Source organism: Coccinella septempunctata, chromosome 4, assembly GCF_907165205.1.
Source record: "Coccinella septempunctata chromosome 4, icCocSept1.1, whole genome shotgun sequence".
In the NCBI taxonomy this organism is placed as follows: Eukaryota; Metazoa; Arthropoda; class Insecta; order Coleoptera; family Coccinellidae; genus Coccinella; species Coccinella septempunctata.
This window is the reverse complement of record NC_058192.1, coordinates 6,255,327-6,274,005: the sequence shown is the minus strand read 5'-3', so window position 1 is coordinate 6,274,005 and position 18,679 is coordinate 6,255,327. Positions and strand designations below refer to the sequence as shown.

The following is an 18,679-nucleotide window of genomic DNA, read 5'->3' as shown; positions in this document are numbered from 1 at the left end:
AGTGAAAAACCGATAATGATGTCCAAGTCTTTATTTTATCTATATTTATCACTAAACTCTTAAAATTCTCACGTCAATTTCTTGTGCACAAATTTACTGTGAAAATGTTATATTTCCAGTGAATCACTCAATGCATAGTAGTATCCACGAAGAAAATCAGAAATGAATAAGCCGTTTTCAATATCTGAAAAAATGTTAATCACTGATGATATAAAAGTTTTTTTCTAATCAGGCACCTTTATAAGAAAAAGATGATTCAAGGCAGCTATTGGCCTCAGTTTCAACTTCACTGGTTGACCCAATGCTTCGAGAAACATTTTGAAGTTAATCCTCTCTCTTCTTTCTTTAATATTGTACCATTTACTGCTATAAACTTTCTCTGAAAGCTTGGAGCTCTACAATAATTCATTCTTTATTGATGATGACTTGTTTTCTTTCAACTCTTCACTTACCTCATGTTGTAGACGTTCTCCCAACAAGCACAAGGCAAAATAAGGAAAAATCCAAGCAGCAAGACATATCAATGAAAAAATATCATGGGTCTGAAAGTAAGAAAAACTAACTCTGCCGATACTGATAATTTTTTAGTTTTAATTCGGTAAGAGACAAAAGAATGAAAAAAAAGTGAAAATAACTCACCAAAACAATTTGATATGTATATAGCGCAATTATAACTGGCAAGAAAAGTTGCAATGGAAGATGGTCATAGCCAAGGCTGTTGTTCATAACACGGATGCATCTAAAATAATTGTAGGTGGAAAACTGGACCTCTTGTCCAATCAAGAAATAAGAGATGAGGGAGAATATTTGAATTATACTCACTCCACAATTTCGGCATGATATTTGATGAAAAAGATCAATTGTTCTCCTTCAAGTGGTTTTTCCCCTGAAGTATCATTAAAACGAAGAATCAATTTTTCGAGCTCGCGTATACGCATCAATGTCAGATAGCTTGTAGTCAATGGGCTAAAGATCAGAATCATAAAAACTGGCAAACGTGATGCTGAAAGATAAAGCATGCATATCCGTATGATGAGATGTATCAGCGGATAATCCATCTTGAAAAAGTACAATAATGGAACGTATGTTCCGCAAATGTAACCATAGTCTCCCTCGAATTCCGGATCGTAGCAGAAATCCTCTTTTAAATAAAGGGTAATAGAATGAATCGTTGTTCCAATTTTTGCGGAATAAAATGCACAGAAGCATAAAATATCCATTCTTCGCATAAATCCTCTGCTTCCCATCGGAGCTCCGTGTACATATTTTCTCATACGATCAATACTGATCATGTAGTTCTTTGCATTGCTGATAAATATTATAAACACCAGAACTGCGGTTAACATTTGCATCAGGTAAATGAGCGGAAAAAGAGGCTGTGGCCACAGGTTGCCTTCAATAAAAAATAAAATGACTAAAATGAGAATATTTCCTGGAGTTGGATTTCCCCGATTTGCTTCATCATATATTACTTTATTTCCAAGATTTTTTAGAATATTACTGCATTATAATCTGCAGGGTGAGCAATAATACAGACAAACTTGATATTCAAATTACTTTTATTTTCTCATAAATGCAGCAAATCATAGGGTGAACAGAAGTCTGACCTTTACCTAAAAACTTACGTGTGAATGCAACATACAGATATCCCACTGAACCAACTAAATAAGGTATTCCTCCCAGTATAAGAGGCAAAGAAAATTTCAAAATTCTACTGAAACTTAAAGAGAAAACATCTCCTACTGGCAAAACATAATTGTCCTGCAAAATTTGTCTCAATGTTGCCAGTAATGGCAAAATTTCACATTTGCCTTCTTCAGTAACCATTCCGATGACTGACTAAAGACGTGAATGAGTACAAATTGTTTGCTATCCACAAATTTTATTTGTAACATGCATTGAAAAGCAAGATGATGGATTGATAATTCATTGATTATATCATAAGAGAAATTGAGCGTTTTTAATTGGGAATTGATGAAGGCTCACTAATTGAAAACTATTATCTGATGTATTCGTTGTAAACATCGATTAATTAATCGAATAATATCTTCATTTCGTTTGTTTCCAACTCAATTAGTAACCTTATTGAATACTCAGGTTACATTTGAATATATCCCAAGTTATACAAAGTTCTAGTCGAAATGAGTATCGGCTAAAAATAGAGGAAAAGGATGAAATAATTCGTGAAGAATTTGGCGACCTGATTATAGCGAGAAATCTACTAGAATTTCAGGTAAAACACCATCTTGAACAAATAAAAACAATTGGATGGAGGTGACTGTTTCAAAGTGGAGGTATGCTGCAAAAAAGTATATAAAATTGGTGGAAATGAGTTATTTTCCCTATAATAAGGTGTATTAAAGAAGAATACGAAACTGCTTACATTCCTACCAAAAATGTGGATGAATATATCAGTTTTAAAATGCTAACTATCAAATGAAAAATCTGTTATTAAGTAGAGGTTGATCCTATAACGACAAGAGAAAGAAACAAATTCAGCAATCAGAAATACGGACAAAGCGACAAAGTAATATCTATTTCCTATTATCTACTGCTCAAGTATACCAAGAAAGTATATGTTCCTTTGAGTATCTGAAACGAAAATATATAAAACACGTTTCTACTTGTATCATAATTCATTTTTTAGTTACCTCGCTAAGGAGAATATTACTCATTTCTGAGCTTGGTTTCACCTTGATTCTCATCGGAAGTGCCAACTTTCCCATAAATAAATGGTATGTTTTCCTCAGTTTTACATCCATGTAATACCAAGGTATATCATTGAATTCTGTGTAGAGGGAGCTTCTCTGTATAAATATCAGTAATCAGTTGCCAGGACCAAAATTTTTCTATGCGATATTCTAATTTTTCCTCAAGAAAAACATATTTTATCCCATTTCATATTTGTCGAATAATTTTGTCACTGAGGTAGTACGCCATGAGGGAGAGTGCGAACTAGCTGTGTTGTCCTGGTCACTGTCACCAAAGATTCCTTGATTGCACTCAATTAGGAGTCGAAGATCATAATACATTCGTCGAGATGGATTTGGAACAGTGACAAGACTGCTACAGTGACTAGTGCACACTCACCCCAATTTTGTGAATATTGAAATAAGAACATTGATCACATTTATTTATTTTATGTAGTTACCTCAAATTCCAGATGTTCACCTAGTGAACAGAGGAATATTATAGACATAAACCAGGGTAAAAGAGCGAACAACGCTGCTGGATCTTTCTGCTGCAAATTATATATCAAGTAATCAATACAATAATTTTTTGAGATGCCAGACTCACGTTGATCAATTTGAACAAGTGAAGAGCAGTTAATACAGGCAAAAGCATGCGATATGGTAGGTGAATGTATCCCAAATCATTGTTCATTGCCTCTACGCAGCTGGAAAAAAAAGAATGTTTTTTTTAGGTGTGGTGTATGACGAGTGTACATAGAAATAGAATTATATCCACTCACTAAGAAATCTCTGCGTGGTACTTGATGAAAAATATAAGTTCCTCACGCTTTATCGTTTCATTACATCCACCTTCCTTAGTGTTTCGATGCAGCAATCGCTTAAGTTCCCTAATCCTGTATATCGAAAGATGGGTTGAGGTAACAGGTATCGCTGTTAAGACGAATAAAAGAGGAAAATAGAACAATGCCACAGCAATAAAGCATATCCACAAAAATATTACTCTTCCAAAGGTATTCATCCTTATCGGGTACCACAGTGGAAAAGGTAAGTTGCAGACATATCCGTCATCATCAGTAAGTCCTGTATTGGTACAAAAAGAGTTGTCGAATACCCTCAAAAATCCATAAAATAAGCATAGAACTCTAACTCCGTTGAATAATCTTGGTATAGTATAATCCAGTTTTTTGGATAAAACGATACATTGAGATGGTATGCCAAAAGCGAATGTATTCATTCGATCTATGTGGACAAGGAAGTTTCTCCAGTTATTCAACCACAGTAATAATATCATAATCATAATCAACATTTGCACCAGAAATATTATGGATTCAATTGGTTCAGGCCAAAGTGCTCCTTGAAAAAAAAACATATTCATATTATTCAATAACGAAGTTCCAACATACTGGTTTGGTTTATGTGTTGTAGGTATGTTGAATTTTACCACATTATTTTTCTATGTTTTTGAGAAAAGTTTCTACGTGTTTTTTGATGACAAGGCATATATCTAACGAAATAAGATTCACCAAACTATTGAATCGAAATGACATCAGTTCTGGCATGAAAGTGTTATCTTAACTTCATTCTCAGGAAATTTTAGGGAATGTCGCACATAAAATCAAATTCCCACAATTGTTTTCTATATTATACAAATAATGGATTCACTCACGTTTCAGTGTTATATAAATATGGCCAGCTATACCAACCAGAATAAAAGATCCGAAAAGGATTCCGGGTAAACAAAATTTCAAGAATAATTTCCAGTCGTACGTTTTCTCATCTTGAGGATAGGCATAATTAGCTTGTAAAATTTTTAGAAGAGATTTCAAAACACAGATTTTTTCAGTTTTTTTCTCTGGGAATGAAAACATGTTCGATTATGTGCTTGTATTCTTTGTTTGTCGTGGTTTTATACAGCGAGCCTCATAATTTATTCTAGTAGTGATTAAAATAAATGAAAATACATAAGAAAAATTCTTGTGTAACACATGTAACAAACATACTATATTCTCATACTTTAACGATAAATGGTAAATTGAAGATATCAATCAAAATAATGGCTTCCAATTTTTCAATTGAAACGTTTTCTTGTGACTTAGCTTTTGACGTTCCCAGTTTTTCAATTTCCGCTTTTTTCGGTAGGATCTGAATATAAATAAATATTCCATACTTATTTTTAGCCCAAGTTTCAATCGGAAAATATGCATTTTTCTTACTTGGTGTCAATTTGGAAAATTTCCTACATCTTTGCTTTCACAGCTGTTGTTTATGTTGTGACTGGCTGAAGTCGTTAATCAGATTTCGATCTAAAAATAGGAAAGATATATTTGAGGATCATTATTCGATATTCACCTTAATGAGGGAAATCTTTGAGCAGGAGAAATTCTTATAATTTTAAAGTAATATAGTTGAATTCAATAAGTAGGCAAGGATATTGTGTTATTGTGAAGTCATTATCATGCCATATTCCATGGATATTTATTTGGATGGAAAGAATTTCTGTGCCTTGAATTTGTGAAAGATAAGAATACGTAACATGGGACAGAAATATTTCATTCCTAGTGCTTGAATTGATTTTTAATTTCACTCATAAAGCAACACGGACTCAAAATTGCATTGTAGCGTTTATAAATTGAGTCAATGCCCAACTTTGAAGCTGGCTTAAAACGATGTGTTGGATACAAAGGCAAAGTTTGGTGAGGAACGTTTCAGGGTGATTGTTTCATATTATCAATCTACTTCACTGCTGTCAGAGAATATTCCCAACTTCCCAACTCCCAATCCTATTACAGATTACAAAAATCATAATGATCTTTTACTTTTCAGAGGCAGAGAATGTGCAGATATTGTTCAAACCGGAGAAACAGCTTCGTGAAAGGTATGGAAAAAACTACAACGATAATTCTACACAATTTAGAATTTTTTCTTTTGGTACTATCGCACCATCCGGTATTCACCGTAGGATTTTTACCCGATGTCCAGAAATTCACTGATATGAATACTGAATGGTACCTATGACACGTGTTCAAGTTCACTAGTAAATTTGCTCAGAATTGAAGCAAGATTTCAAGGAGATCGATGAGACGGAGAATCAGTCAATTATTACACAACTGACCTCGAAAGCCTGATGTGTCAGAGGCACCGTACGGATAAAACCTGATGAATAATTCTTCATCAGGTCGTCTTCGAGTAAAAACCGGATGCTGCGTAAGGAGTCTAAGAGGTCGAAAATCCTTGGGTTTTGGGCAGAAATTGTTTGTTTTCCTTTCAAAAGGGGCTGAAATTGTTAATACTTTAATTCTTTCCGTATCACCATTATTCAGAGTCTTGATGGTTAGTTCTCGTGCGGTTAATGCTGAAAGAATATAATTTATCGCTCGTCGGATTGTTACATAAACATGAATTTGATAAAGCGATAATTTTTCGCCTCGGTTCGAGTTCAAAATCAGCGTCGAACAATCAACCTCGTAAGCACTTTATTGACAAAGAATGAGACCTGGAATTATGCGATATCAAAGATAAACGTCTAATGGGAAGAAGTTTCGTCAATTAAATTGCCCGGATCAGTGCTTGATCGCACATAATTTATGATTATATGACAATAAATTCATTTGTTTTCAATTAACTTGACGTTGGCGACGCAGTTGCCGAAAGCTGCCGAAGGTGCTCGACTTTGTTCGTATCGCCGCGGCGCCAACTATACCAGTTTTCTTTCCGACCGTCTGTCGATAGGATGCGGGGCAATCTCGATAACCCGATAATTCGTTTGCGCTGAATTCACTCCCATTGGAAGATTATCCGGCTCGAAGGACCAAAATTTTGACGACCGGATACAACACGGCGCTACTTTCTGTGAACGTTCACCAAATGAAACGTTAGACTTTGAAAGTTCGATCGCGTTCATGGATATGCTGATGAGACGCGGTTTCTAATGTGTTTCATGTTAGTTCAATAAGATAACTTCGAAAAAATCCAGGAAATTGGTTTGGATCAGGTGAGTTTCTTGGCGAATGACGAAAGTCCTGTCGGTTCTGATTCGCGAAGTCGAATGTGGTCTGGAAAATATCGCTTATTTTAGAGCAGTTTGTTTGTAAACAACTAGGTTGATGACAGGCCACTTGATACATTGAAGCTCGTCCAGTATAAACGATAAAATTTATGTTCAATTCATGTCATCTCGAAAAACCGATTTGATTCAGCTCTTTGCATGTTTTGAACCAAAAAACTATTAGTCCTCCCAACAGAAGTAGAAAATATCCTGCTCCTCAAGCTTTTTATGGCTGATTTTCCATATTTCAATCGAATTAATGAAAAAAAGGAATAATTGATTAATTCATGATAAAAGTGAGAGACATATATTCACAGAGCCAAACTGTTAATTTGCTCTAATTATATGAATAGACATTCCACAAACTCTCGGTTATTAGACTCAATATGTTTAGCAAGAGAAATTATACTTCAAATATGAGATAACAAATGCACCAATTGCCAAGTAACAGTAATTGGTGATTAGGTAATTGGTAAAAACTGAAGGATTCATCTCATTCCAAACCCGCCGTCCTTGACAGGAATTGATCATATTTCAGAGTAATTCCATCAAAGATAAGCCAATGTCAATATTAGCATCGTAAAGCTCATTCAAATCTGTCTATATCAAATGCTTTTTGCTGGTGAAGAACTGAGCAGTAAAAGATTTTTCTGTACTAAACAAATAATATAAAAAGAAGCAAAATCAACATGAATGAATTTTGTTAGTTGATTATCCGAAACAAATTTATATTGATGCTAGAATAGAGTCATTCAGATATTCAACTACATTCCTGAATAGGAAAAACACTGTTTTAATAACATGTGGATGTTTCTCGTAAGAATTTATCTTCCTTTATCATGCCTTGAGGCTGAATCATTGATAACTTCTCTCGTTTCCAAACATCGATATTCACTGGAATATAAATGTTTGCTTGTATATTATTTATCATTTGATGATATTCGCTGAAGTAAGTTGCTACAGTGAGATAACACCATATCATTCATCCCAATTCAATGTATACGAGGGGCCACAATATTTGCATTATTCACACAACAGTTCATCGTTTCAATGAATAGATAAGTAACTTTTTGATTGTCTTCGAAATTTTAAAATGTGCGACTGGGAAACCACATATATTTATGTATGAGTCTAGGAAGTGCTCGACCTGCTTCGCCGATTGTTTATTTCTGGGAGTTTTGAGTATTGAAGAATGTGTCCTCAGGATGGGTGCTTATATTGTGCAAGAATCTCAACTTTGTACGGTTTACCGTTTGGGATGAACGATGATTAACAACAACAAGAGTTTATGCAATTGGAAATTAAGGTGGATACTTGAGAAGAACACGTGAAAATCCAACATAAAAAAACCGGAATCACATGATTTTGTCTTGATATACAGCCATGAAAGCTTTTATCAGTACGACATACATTGAGCGACATCACAATATGTCTCTGTCTCCTAAAGGTGTTTTAGACAGAATTCAAGGTATATGGATAAGAACGGCAATTAATTGACTCAGTTTTATTTGAAAATCCAAAGTGAATTGCCATTTCTACCCGCAATAATTCTGAGCAGCCATATTGTCTCTGCTGCAAAGCAATGAGTACCTAATTACCTACTTCCATAAATAATCGCCTAGCTCAATGCGGTCTCTTTTCACTGATAGATAATTGAGGATAACGTCTTTTGCCACCTTAATTATGAAACTGAATTGCACGACTCTCAACAGGATGAATTTTATACCACTACACTTCAGCTACCTGAAGAAGCCTTGTTTTGTTGATAGCGAAACACGTGTAGTGGTAAAAACTCCAACTGAGCTCAATATATTCACCCTCACCTTGTCTTTTTACTTTTGTCCTACCATATAATTACAAACTAAACAAAATTTCCATATCTCTCCCTTATGAGACTTGTTTAAATTCGATTCAATGTCTGATTGAAAAATAATCATCATTTTAAAATCTTTCATGAAGGATATAATTCACGTTTCCCGTTAAAATCAATCCTTTATCAGTTCGGTTATCGCACTTTACGTTATACAACTGTTTTAAAAAAAAAAACCATTCACTATGTGAAAAATCTCAGATAAAGGATGCACTATTGTTTGCTTGCAATAGTACTTATCTAGTGTCGATTATTGATAAGTCAGTTGACATTGATATTTGCAGCAACAAAAGCATTCACATGATGGCAACGGATATATGATATATATGATATATATGAGTTGTGGAACCAAAATACAAAGAATAATCTCCTACCTATATTAAATAGCAGTCCAGAGTACGGAAAATCCAACACATTTTGAAGGAAACGTTGGCTGTAGTTGTAATTCAAACTAATAATGTTCCACCATAAAATTCATGCATTAGATCTCGAATTTTCTGCGTATCGAGACATGCATTTTATATGCATCTCGATCGAAACAGAATTCCTTTCATAAATCACAAATTACCTATTTTTAAGTAACATCAATTCTAACTTGTCTCGAAATACATTACACTGACGCACATTTATAGGTGAAAGAGTATATTTTGAGGATTGATACGATGGAAATACTCCTGCAATGAGGAATAACACATTTATAGTCCACGAAAATCAACGCCTCGTAGGTTAAGTCGGAATTATTCAACTTTTAGATCGATTGTTTTAAATTCTTCGTTCACCGTTCACCGACCTGATCATTTCTTTATATATTCGCTATTTCATCGAGGCAAAGAGGACACAACTCGTTGGGAATCGACCTCAGGATCGATGACATTACATTGATGAACAATAAATCTAAACATTGAAACCTTGTTAATAATAAAAAAATTTCCATATCTTATAGAGGAATTTACACGTTCAATTCCACCCATATTCCAGATATAATTACCAACGGTATATACGAAAACCAATAACCCTATTCGAAATTGAAATTGCCGTATCCTGTTGCGCACGATAAAGACTGACACAATTATTTCCCATTCATATTCAGCGCCCGGAAAAATCAATACGAACAACTTAAGCGACGTTTTTCACGATATTAAAGAATTAACACCCGGGGGTTGAGTAAACGTCCAATCGATTAATTTCAATTTGCATTTCCATTTTGCTGCCCCGTTGATATGTATCAGATAACGGGTATATGATAGTCACAGTGAATTGGCCCCATTCTATTGCTGGCGCTGTTTCCATTATCGCAATTTTATCCGTTTCGAAAATCTATCCGGTAGCTGTATTCCGACCCTCATTCCCTTAAGTAATGCCGTACTCGATGTTTATTAATTCCAACAAATAAACCCTAATTTCGAACCCATCTAACAGGCACAACCAGGAAATACAAAAGTTTAAAGTGCGCCACAGAGGGTAAATCGAGAGGGCAATCCATCTGTCCTTTTATTTTCGTTCCTTCCCTTCCCTCGTTCATTGCTTGAAATATGCACATTTATGTTATTATCTGTACTAAATTTCGTTAGGAACGTACGATTCTTCTCCTCAAACACTTGGATTTCAAGCCCTGCATGTATTGCCACACCAGAAGTGGGCTTATATAGAAAGAGTAGTTACTAATCCAGTACTAAACTAGAACACATATCAGCCTGGAGGATAAAACTCTAGAACAGGTCGAGCTGTTCAAAAACTTGGGAAGCTTCATAAACTAGGGCTAACCTGGACACGGAAATACACAACCATATCAATTCGGCATCACGGGCATTCTGGAAGCTAAATGTCAGAGTGTTTCAAAATCACGACCTCAATCTGAAGACCAAGACAGCTGTTTACAAATCAGTCGTCCTGCCAACGCTTCTTTACGGAAGCGAAAGCTGGACGCCCTACAGGCGACATATTGAACAGCTTGAACAAACGCAACAACGTCATCTAAGACAGATAATGCACATCAGTTGGTTCCACAAAGTTTCGAATGCAGAAGTCTTGCAACGCGCTAGTTGTACAACAATTGAGACTCAAGTAACGAGGGCCCGACTCAGATGGAGCGGCCACTTTCTGAGGATGCAAGACACAAGACTCCCCAAAATAGCTCTGTATGGCGAATTTACAGAGGGAGACCGGAAACCAGGAGGCCAGCATAAGCGGTTTAAGGATAAACTACATAAATCCCTAAAATCAGTTAATGCCAATCATAACTGGGAACAACTAGCGTTAGACAGGTCACAGTGGAGGTCTTTGGTACACAGTTATAATGGAGACTCGAGAAGAATACAGCGGCGGCCAGAAATGCGGTTGGTGACTATCCATGCCCGGAGTGTGGAAGGATCTGTAGGTCACAGTTGGGTCTCTTCAGTCACAGAAGGGCTCACAGTCCCAATAAGCCCTAAGAAATTATAAGTCTGTTCTTTTTGTACATTTATATTTCATCAAAAAATGAAGATGTTTATAATTAAATATTTTTCCATAACTCCTCCCAAAAAATAATATTACTCTTCTTGTCCAAATGGGTAAATAGGTATTTGATTTTTTTTTGATTTGGAATTCTCCCTCACATCGAAACAAATGTCTTTTCGTCCCTTTCTATTTCGCGAAGTAAGGAAGGAAGGAAAATGAAGAAATAGCTTCATTTATACGAGGTTATCGATACCTACATAATGTTGACTGTTGTTTCTCCAACAGTTTTATTGTTGGAGGCGTATTAGTGGAAATCCTTTCTCCCATAAAATGAAAACGTATCAATTGGTACGAATTCCTTTTTTATTGGTCGATAGCGAAACAATATTCGAAGCAGAGATTATGAGAGGCTCTCCAAGTCAGAAAGTGGAGGAATACACGCTTTTGTTATAGAATATCTTTCAGGAATACTCGAGATCTACCAGTTACTTCAATTCTGATTCCATGTTGAACTTGATACGAGTTACGAATGTTTCTCTTTATTATATTTTTACCGGAAACATTCGAAGGCACTCATCTCATGTAATAACCATTCGTTCAGATTTGTAATCCAGCAAAGAGTATAAATATGTACTTATTTTTGATTGGATCTGACGGTGGAGCTATCATCATAATTTAATGAACCAAATTTCAGGTAGTTTAATGAATGTTTTGTTCAATGGTTGAATGTATTGTGCAAACACTCGAAAGTTCCAAAAAAATCTTCTGCCATATCTCAATTTATACAGTTTGGGGTCAAAGTAAATAGACAATCTATATACATACAAAAATTTGTCTAGTAGAACTGTGAGCTCGAAATTTTCATGAGCAGATACGTGTTTCTTCCTGGAAAGAGTGAATTTTCATTGAATATGATGTCAGAAACTATGGAAAAATATTATTTTTTTGCTGCCGTATTCTGAACTACTCACATGTGAACGTTTACGATCTGTATGATCAATAAAGCGGACAGGATTGCTGCCAGACTTCTTGTTTAAGTTCTCCGCGTCATTTACTCCCATGTTTAATAATTTAACTTGGCGAACGTACTGCTTCAGCCCTAAACTGAAGCAAATAATGTACCCACCTCCAATGTCTAATCTCGGAAACATGCACAAAGTACACGTTTCAATAATTAAGTTCGTAGCACTACGTCGACACTGAAGTGAATATGGTTGTCGCGGTAATTTGGTCCCCGATGATAAAATTCTTGAAACAATTTATACGAGTTGATATCTGCTTTGTTGTCCATACACAACAGGGTAAAGTTGATGTAAACTCTCTGTTGCGGGACAAATAATAGTGGGCAGTATGTTTAAAACTATTTCGAACAACAGAAGGACTTCTTCCTCTATTAATATAGTGACTAACCAAAGTTTCAGCAGTGCCTTGTTGCAATTGATATGGTGAAATAACCTATTATTTAACTGCTCGCCAATGATTAAGTTTTTCCCTTCAGAATAACCCAATTTCCTTTTGAAATATGAAGAGGTTTCAGCTTAGAATGACTATATTGCAAAAAATGATGTATTCACAGTTACTTCTTGGCATTCTCTCTGCATTTTTTCCTCCAAGAAATTAAGGAAATCTTACTCAATTTTTTGCCAAAAATGTGGTAAAAGTTCCCACATCTTTGGAAGCGTTTGAGGCTGTGTTCATCAAGGGCTCTTGGTTATTGGTTCCAAATGTCCAGGGGATTTTGGAGATAATTTCAGATGTGAATTATCCTGGTGGTCTCTAGCAGTAATCTATGTGGCAGAGCATAATCTTGCTATAATGCTGCGTGAAAAAATTAAGTCATCCTCAACTTTCGACAAGCAGTTTATATATTTACGTATATATACCTCTGAACTTTTAGCCTTTGGATGAACTCCTCTATTCATCACCAGGGTACAATACATCTCAAACAAACAAAAGTGACTTCAACTGGCAGAATCCTCAGGATAGAATAATTCTCCCATAGATAATTTCCATACACGAAGTGTATCCAGATATCGCGAACTCTATTTCGAATATTCGAATGGCAGCAGTAACATTTCGAACATTGATAACAAGTTATTGTGCTCGTTAAGAACAGCCTTGATGTGAATGTCTTCAGCGGTTCAGCTAGTCAAAGCCGATGCAGTTCAACTAAGGTCAAGGTCGTATCTTGTAATTATGCGAATGAGGTTGACTGCTTTCGATGGTTCCTTTCAGATGGATTGCCTCAAGTTGGAATTTAGCATTCTTCATGAACTGTGCTTTAGCTACCTTGTGGACGAGAAGAGATTGGTTAATTTCCATGTAGACTTTAATTTTTACCGCATAAACTGAATAAGTTGAATGAATTCCTTCAGTAGATGTGATGTAGTGTTGTTTCACTATACTACACTCTTAAAGATCGGATTATATCGAATAATTCAATAAAAACTTACTTAATCGTCTTGTCTATTGAAGTTTCTGTGATGAAAATAAGGATGCTGCTCAGTTTTCATTATTCACTAGAGTATGTATCTTCCATTCATCTGAAATATTCACACTAACACTCCAAATGTTTGTTTCAGCCGTTTCCTTTCAGGAACTACCCTTAAACTCCTTCAAAAGCCATAAATCTAAGACCAACCGATTTTTCTTGATCCGTAGGTACCATTAAATGGTGTTATCTCGGGTGTTATATACTCAAACTTGGGATTTTATCATCACTTCATAATGACGCTTAGGGAGAGAAATGAAATATAATATTTAATGGTTCCATTCGAATCGGTTCGAAGAGCTTTTACTGTGTGTTATTACGTTACGGTTATTTCATACTGGATCTGTTATTAGACTCCAGATGAAATATCTAATGAACAAATGTAGGAACTGAATGGTCTTTCTGAAAAAATTCATGAACACTTTTAATTGGAATGGAGTTTTTCAGCGAACAACTATTCTGAAGTTCGCCCACGAAATACGTATACATGACGAGCAAGAACCAATCAAGGAAACCTCATTAAAAAGATTTCCCAAAGCTGGAAAAACCATTTCATTAAAATCTGACACAAAGGGGATGAAACAAATAAATTCCATTTCATTTCACGCTCAAGATGTTCCTCGAAGACGGTTCAAAAGGATATAATGGAAAAATATTCATGAGCTAATGTACCTCGTCATCCTCACAAATATGATCGATAATGGCAAGTTACAGAGGTTTGTTTATACCGAATAATGTCGATCAATGTTCGGAGAAATGGAAATTTCGAGTAATGAAATTGTTTGCTATATAGGTAGTCTAGTATATCGCAACGAAGATAATTGATAAAATTTGTTCATTTTAGGTTGGCACTTGAAAAGAGGGTTTCAAGTTTTGTTTGTGTTTTGCTTAGCGTCTACTGGTAGAAATGAATGTTTCCCATTGGTTTTCTATCTCATGAATGCCCATAGAAAGCTATCGACAGATAAGAATATGAACGCCCACGAAAATTACCAGATTTCCCAATCGTTGTGAATCTCGAAGAAACTTCAATGCTTTTTGCCTTCGGACTACAAACGACTACGTCGAAAAAATCCCACAACTTGCTTCCTATGGGCATAATATACTATTAATTTTAATCATCGTGAAGATATTGAGAAATCCTCCAAAATATGAAACTATTTCACAGAAATTCTTCCCCCAGTGAAACCCTGAAAATTAAAAAACAGAGCTACATACTACCAACCGTATTTACATCATTCCTTGTTTCCCCTACTTAGGATCAATCTCTCTATGAAAGCAGACAAATATTGGAGAGTAAACTATCAAACTAAATTTTGTCAACACAACCGAACGTTCAAAGGGATGGGTTCGTGAAAATGAGTCGGTTCTGAGTGTCACACAAGTCAACTTTACATCGGGATTTTCCTAGTTTTCATCAAGTAACTTCGTCGAGCTTCCTAGCTGATGTTTCATCCCAGATCTCCCTCTAGAGACCACAAAATTCTTGGATAATTCAAATGATATTCGTATAAACCTGCAAACCTCTTCTGAACATGAGATTTTCGTCGGAGGTATTACGAATTACTTGAACCTTGCAATATTTCCCCCGACTCCATGGAAGTTCAGAACTAGGAGTTGAGCCGAATCAAACAATAAAGCTAGTTGGAGTAGTGCTGGTAGCCGTAAGTAAGGATTAAAACGAAAGAGCAGGAAATCGTAATTGACTTTGGTTAAACTAATCTAGCACAAATGTTACAAGCGGCTGTTGACATTAGAAAGGAATAAATTGAAGAGATGAGACTCCGTGCAACATCACCAACTTATAGTGGTTTCAAGGCGCTTGGAACATCGCTACATTTTTCGAGAGGCTTCTTAGAACATTCCCCTGAAATTGGGCAAATACCCTTTCTTCCTCCCAACAACAATTCATGAGATACCGTATAGGACCTAATAAATTTTGGGACGAAAAAACTTATCCAAATAACTGGGGAGTAAAACTTCAGCTTCCGCAAACTTCTAAAACCCTTCGGACATCAAATTCCTCGGGGAATTTGTGCTTTTGTAGGTAGGATAAAATCAGCACGAAAGTCACCTGCAATTAATCGTCGTAATAAATACTTCCGAAGATTTTCCTGATAACTCCTGGGTATCAAGTTGAAATGTCTTTCCCCTCAACTAACGAGGAGTTCTCGTGATCTAACAGATTACGATTTCGCAGAAGGTCAAGCGAATGAACTATTTGTTTCGGAAGGACTTCAAAACGGTTCTTATTCCCGTCATAAGATATAAGATGAAAAATACCGGATCGTTTGAATCTGACACAGATCAGAGGAATCGAATTCCATGAAAGATAAATCTATCTTATCACGAAATTTTATACCGTTCTTGTTTGGGAAGAATACAAAAGTTTCTGGTCAGTTAACATGACGAAAAATGGACAACTAGTAGCAGAGGTTATTACTGTTTTCATCAAATACCATTTGAAGCAGAAAAAGAATGAGACCTCATTAAAATATGTATGTAGATCTGGGTGTTTTTTTGAGTCCTTGCTGAGCAGTTCGAGAGATCAAGTGAGTTCAGAAATGTTTTAAATAGTAAGGACCGGAGTCATGTCAAGTTTGTATTTCACTCAAAAGCATTACATTGAATTCCCGGCATCTTAAAAATTTGGTCCCATTTAGGACTGAACAATTCAGTATTTTGCCACCTGGAAATAAAAAACTTCGTAATGCCATCTGGTGACGAATTGGATAGGCCAAATAAACCAACGATTCCCGAACAACGTGACTTGAATTTTTGCACTGAATTTTCCAGATATCACGATCTGTGTCCAAACTGTAATCATTCTAAATTTGGCCATCATTTCCCTTTATGGAATCGATCCTTAGACTCGTGCTTTAATTATATACCTAGCCGTGAGGTTTGAATCCAATCAAAGATATTGCCTCTAAATTGCACCAATACATCAAGAAAGGAACAGAACATTGTACTAGTATGAAACTACTTTAATTAGTTGACCATTTCAGACTACCAACTCCAATAATTGCCACTATAACAATTAAATATTCCAAATAGTCTTCCGAATGAACCTACGTTGAATTGATCAGACTCTATAATGAATTAATTCGGATGGGTGAATAAGAAGAGGAAGCATCTTTTGGGAATGGATTCGCGTACTTTTTCGCTATCAGTTGTTTGTACCTAGAATACCAGGAAGGAAATGTTGATTTTGTTTTTGAAGAGGAATTTTAATGATACTTAATTTTTTTCTCATATTTCCTGATTGCTTTAGAAATAATTATGGAATTAAGGTGGGAGTATTCATTAATTGCATGCTCAAACTCCACCTGATTTCTCGATACTTTGAATGAATGGTTATGTGCTAAAAAAAACCAGAAGTCAGTCAAAATGCAGATAGCACTGACGTAAAGTTGAGAATTCTCAACAGGGGATCAACCATCAAGACGTTTGAACCGTCCAAAGCTGCTTGGAGCCAAAAAATATTCTCCCAATACCCATCAAGATGAAAACATTATTAAATACCTAACAGTTGACACTTCTTTATAAAAAAACACCAGATTCTGACACAAGAAATGAAATATCTCTAAAAAAACGACCGAATATCATTCTCATCAACCCCGATTCAACCAGGGTCAGATCTCCCAGTTCCGCGAAGCTGACAATTGGGATCCAAGGGCGTACCCAGGATTTCAGCAAGAGGGGGGCAGCTCATACCTGAGAAGATGGTCGGTCGGGTATATTGAAACAAAAAATCATCAAAATTGACTAGATATATATATATATTAATTTAACAGTAATCTTCTCGGATTTGCCGAAAACTTGTCTATGATGGTCTTTTCAATAAACTCACTGTTTTCTTTTAAATAATTGCGATGTACGCTCATCAGACATAAACCTGTAAGCCTTTCTTCACCCATGGTGCTTCTAAGCCACGTTTTAACCCTTCGCAGCGTACTGAAGGACCGTTCTACGGTCGCCGTGGTGCATGGGATAGTGCTTAAAATAATCAATGCCTTTCTGACAGCAGGGTAAAAAATGTTGGTTTCGTTGAACAGATCAACTACTTCTATGTCCCTTAATTGATCATCTGTTAAAGCCTTCTTCACCCATAAATTATGCCAAAGGTTCAGTTCTCCGGTGATATCCAGGTTATAAAATTCTTGGAATGATTCTGCGTTCTTGTGTAAGTCTGTAATGCTGGTTTTGGTCATATACAAGGGATGTAGCTTACTTAAAGCAAACGCCGGAGTATTTTCTTGGGAGAATCGAATATTCAACGATGAAATGAGTGAATCAATGTATGGTATTATCAGGGAACGCCGCCAATATTCGTTATCATTGTCTGATGGCGGATTACTTCTATGTGTTTGCTTGTGAGCAAGACGTGGAATCGAAATTTCTATGTTCAAATCCATTGCAACAGCTCGGGCTCTTTGAAGCATTTCATCACTCATTCTATTAGGAAACTCGCGGTCATTTCTTAGAAATTTAAATTATACTGCGTCGCCAACAGTATACTATCTGGAGTGTTGTAAAATATATATTTAATTATAGATAAAAAAAATTTAAATCAAAATATCTGACTGTGAAGATATTCTTTTCCAACACTTTGCGCAGAGTAGGTAACACGTTTTATTTCCCACTTGCCAGGAAAATTAACGTTTATTTTATCTTCAAGGGGGGGGGCAGCTGCCCCCCCCTGCCCCTACCTGGGTACGCCCATGTTGGGATCCCTAAAAAATTCAATTTCCCCATATACCAAACTTCTTGTCGTTCATCAATTCCCCGCCGTCTACCAATACAAGCGCCCTTGCAGTCAGTTTTAATGAGATATCCTCTGCGTCTGGGAAATATCCAATGGAGAAATAAACTTCCTTCATTCATCATCCGGTATTTCGATCTGTATGAAAATCATTCATTTCCGGAATACTTCAGGGTACCTGGTGACCAAGATTCCCTTCCGGGTAATTTCGTTCGGAATCGATATGAAAGCGGAAATAGGGATTCCTCCCGATTTATTTGATGAATTTTTGAGTGTTATGAAATTCAATGCACATCAACAATAAGGAGCTGTAGTCCAATTGAAGCTGTGAGTTCAACACAAAGATATCTTTCACACCAATCTGGAATGAAATGTG

General features: G+C 35.9%; 2 protein-coding genes across 2 annotated transcripts in view; one reads left to right on the top strand and one right to left on the bottom strand.

The window, feature by feature from the left end:
- Positions 1-25: 25 nt before the first annotated feature.
- Positions 26-5,080, bottom strand: LOC123311609 (odorant receptor 43a-like). Its single transcript, XM_044895662.1, has 10 exons — positions 4,907-5,080; positions 3,473-4,046; positions 3,298-3,397; positions 3,152-3,241; positions 2,652-2,807; positions 1,626-2,592; positions 640-1,393; positions 453-542; positions 237-395; positions 26-184 (listed from the first exon to the last, which is right to left on the bottom strand). The coding sequence occupies exons 2-6, from the start codon at positions 3,997-3,999 to the stop codon at positions 2,545-2,547; spliced, it is 921 nt and encodes a 306-aa protein (XP_044751597.1). The 5' UTR covers positions 4,000-4,046; positions 4,907-5,080; the 3' UTR covers positions 26-184; positions 237-395; positions 453-542; positions 640-1,393; positions 1,626-2,544.
- A 1,264-nt stretch (positions 5,081-6,344) lies between these two features.
- The window catches only part of LOC123310916 (high affinity cGMP-specific 3',5'-cyclic phosphodiesterase 9A), a 62,080-nt gene continuing 49,745 nt past the window's right edge, over positions 6,345-18,679 (top strand). The window contains exon 1 of the mRNA XM_044894627.1: positions 6,345-6,684. The gene's annotated coding sequence lies outside the window, so the exon portion shown is untranslated. The remainder of the gene's footprint in view (positions 6,685-18,679) is intronic.

What these genes read in the sequence shown, in the direction of transcription:
- LOC123311609 (XM_044895662.1), bottom strand. Translation starts at nt 3,999, where the DNA reads ATGTTGATTATGATTATGATATTATTACTGTGGTTGAATAACTGGAGA. An exon ending in ACTTGTTCAAATTGATCAAC is followed by an intron (nt 3,242 to 3,297) that starts GTGAGTCTGGCA and finishes TATAATTTGCAG; the next exon opens with CAGAAAGATCCAGCAGCGTT. An exon ending in GTGAACATCTGGAATTTGAG is followed by an intron (nt 2,808 to 3,151) that starts GTAACTACATAA and finishes ATATTTATACAG; the next exon opens with AGAAGCTCCCTCTACACAGA.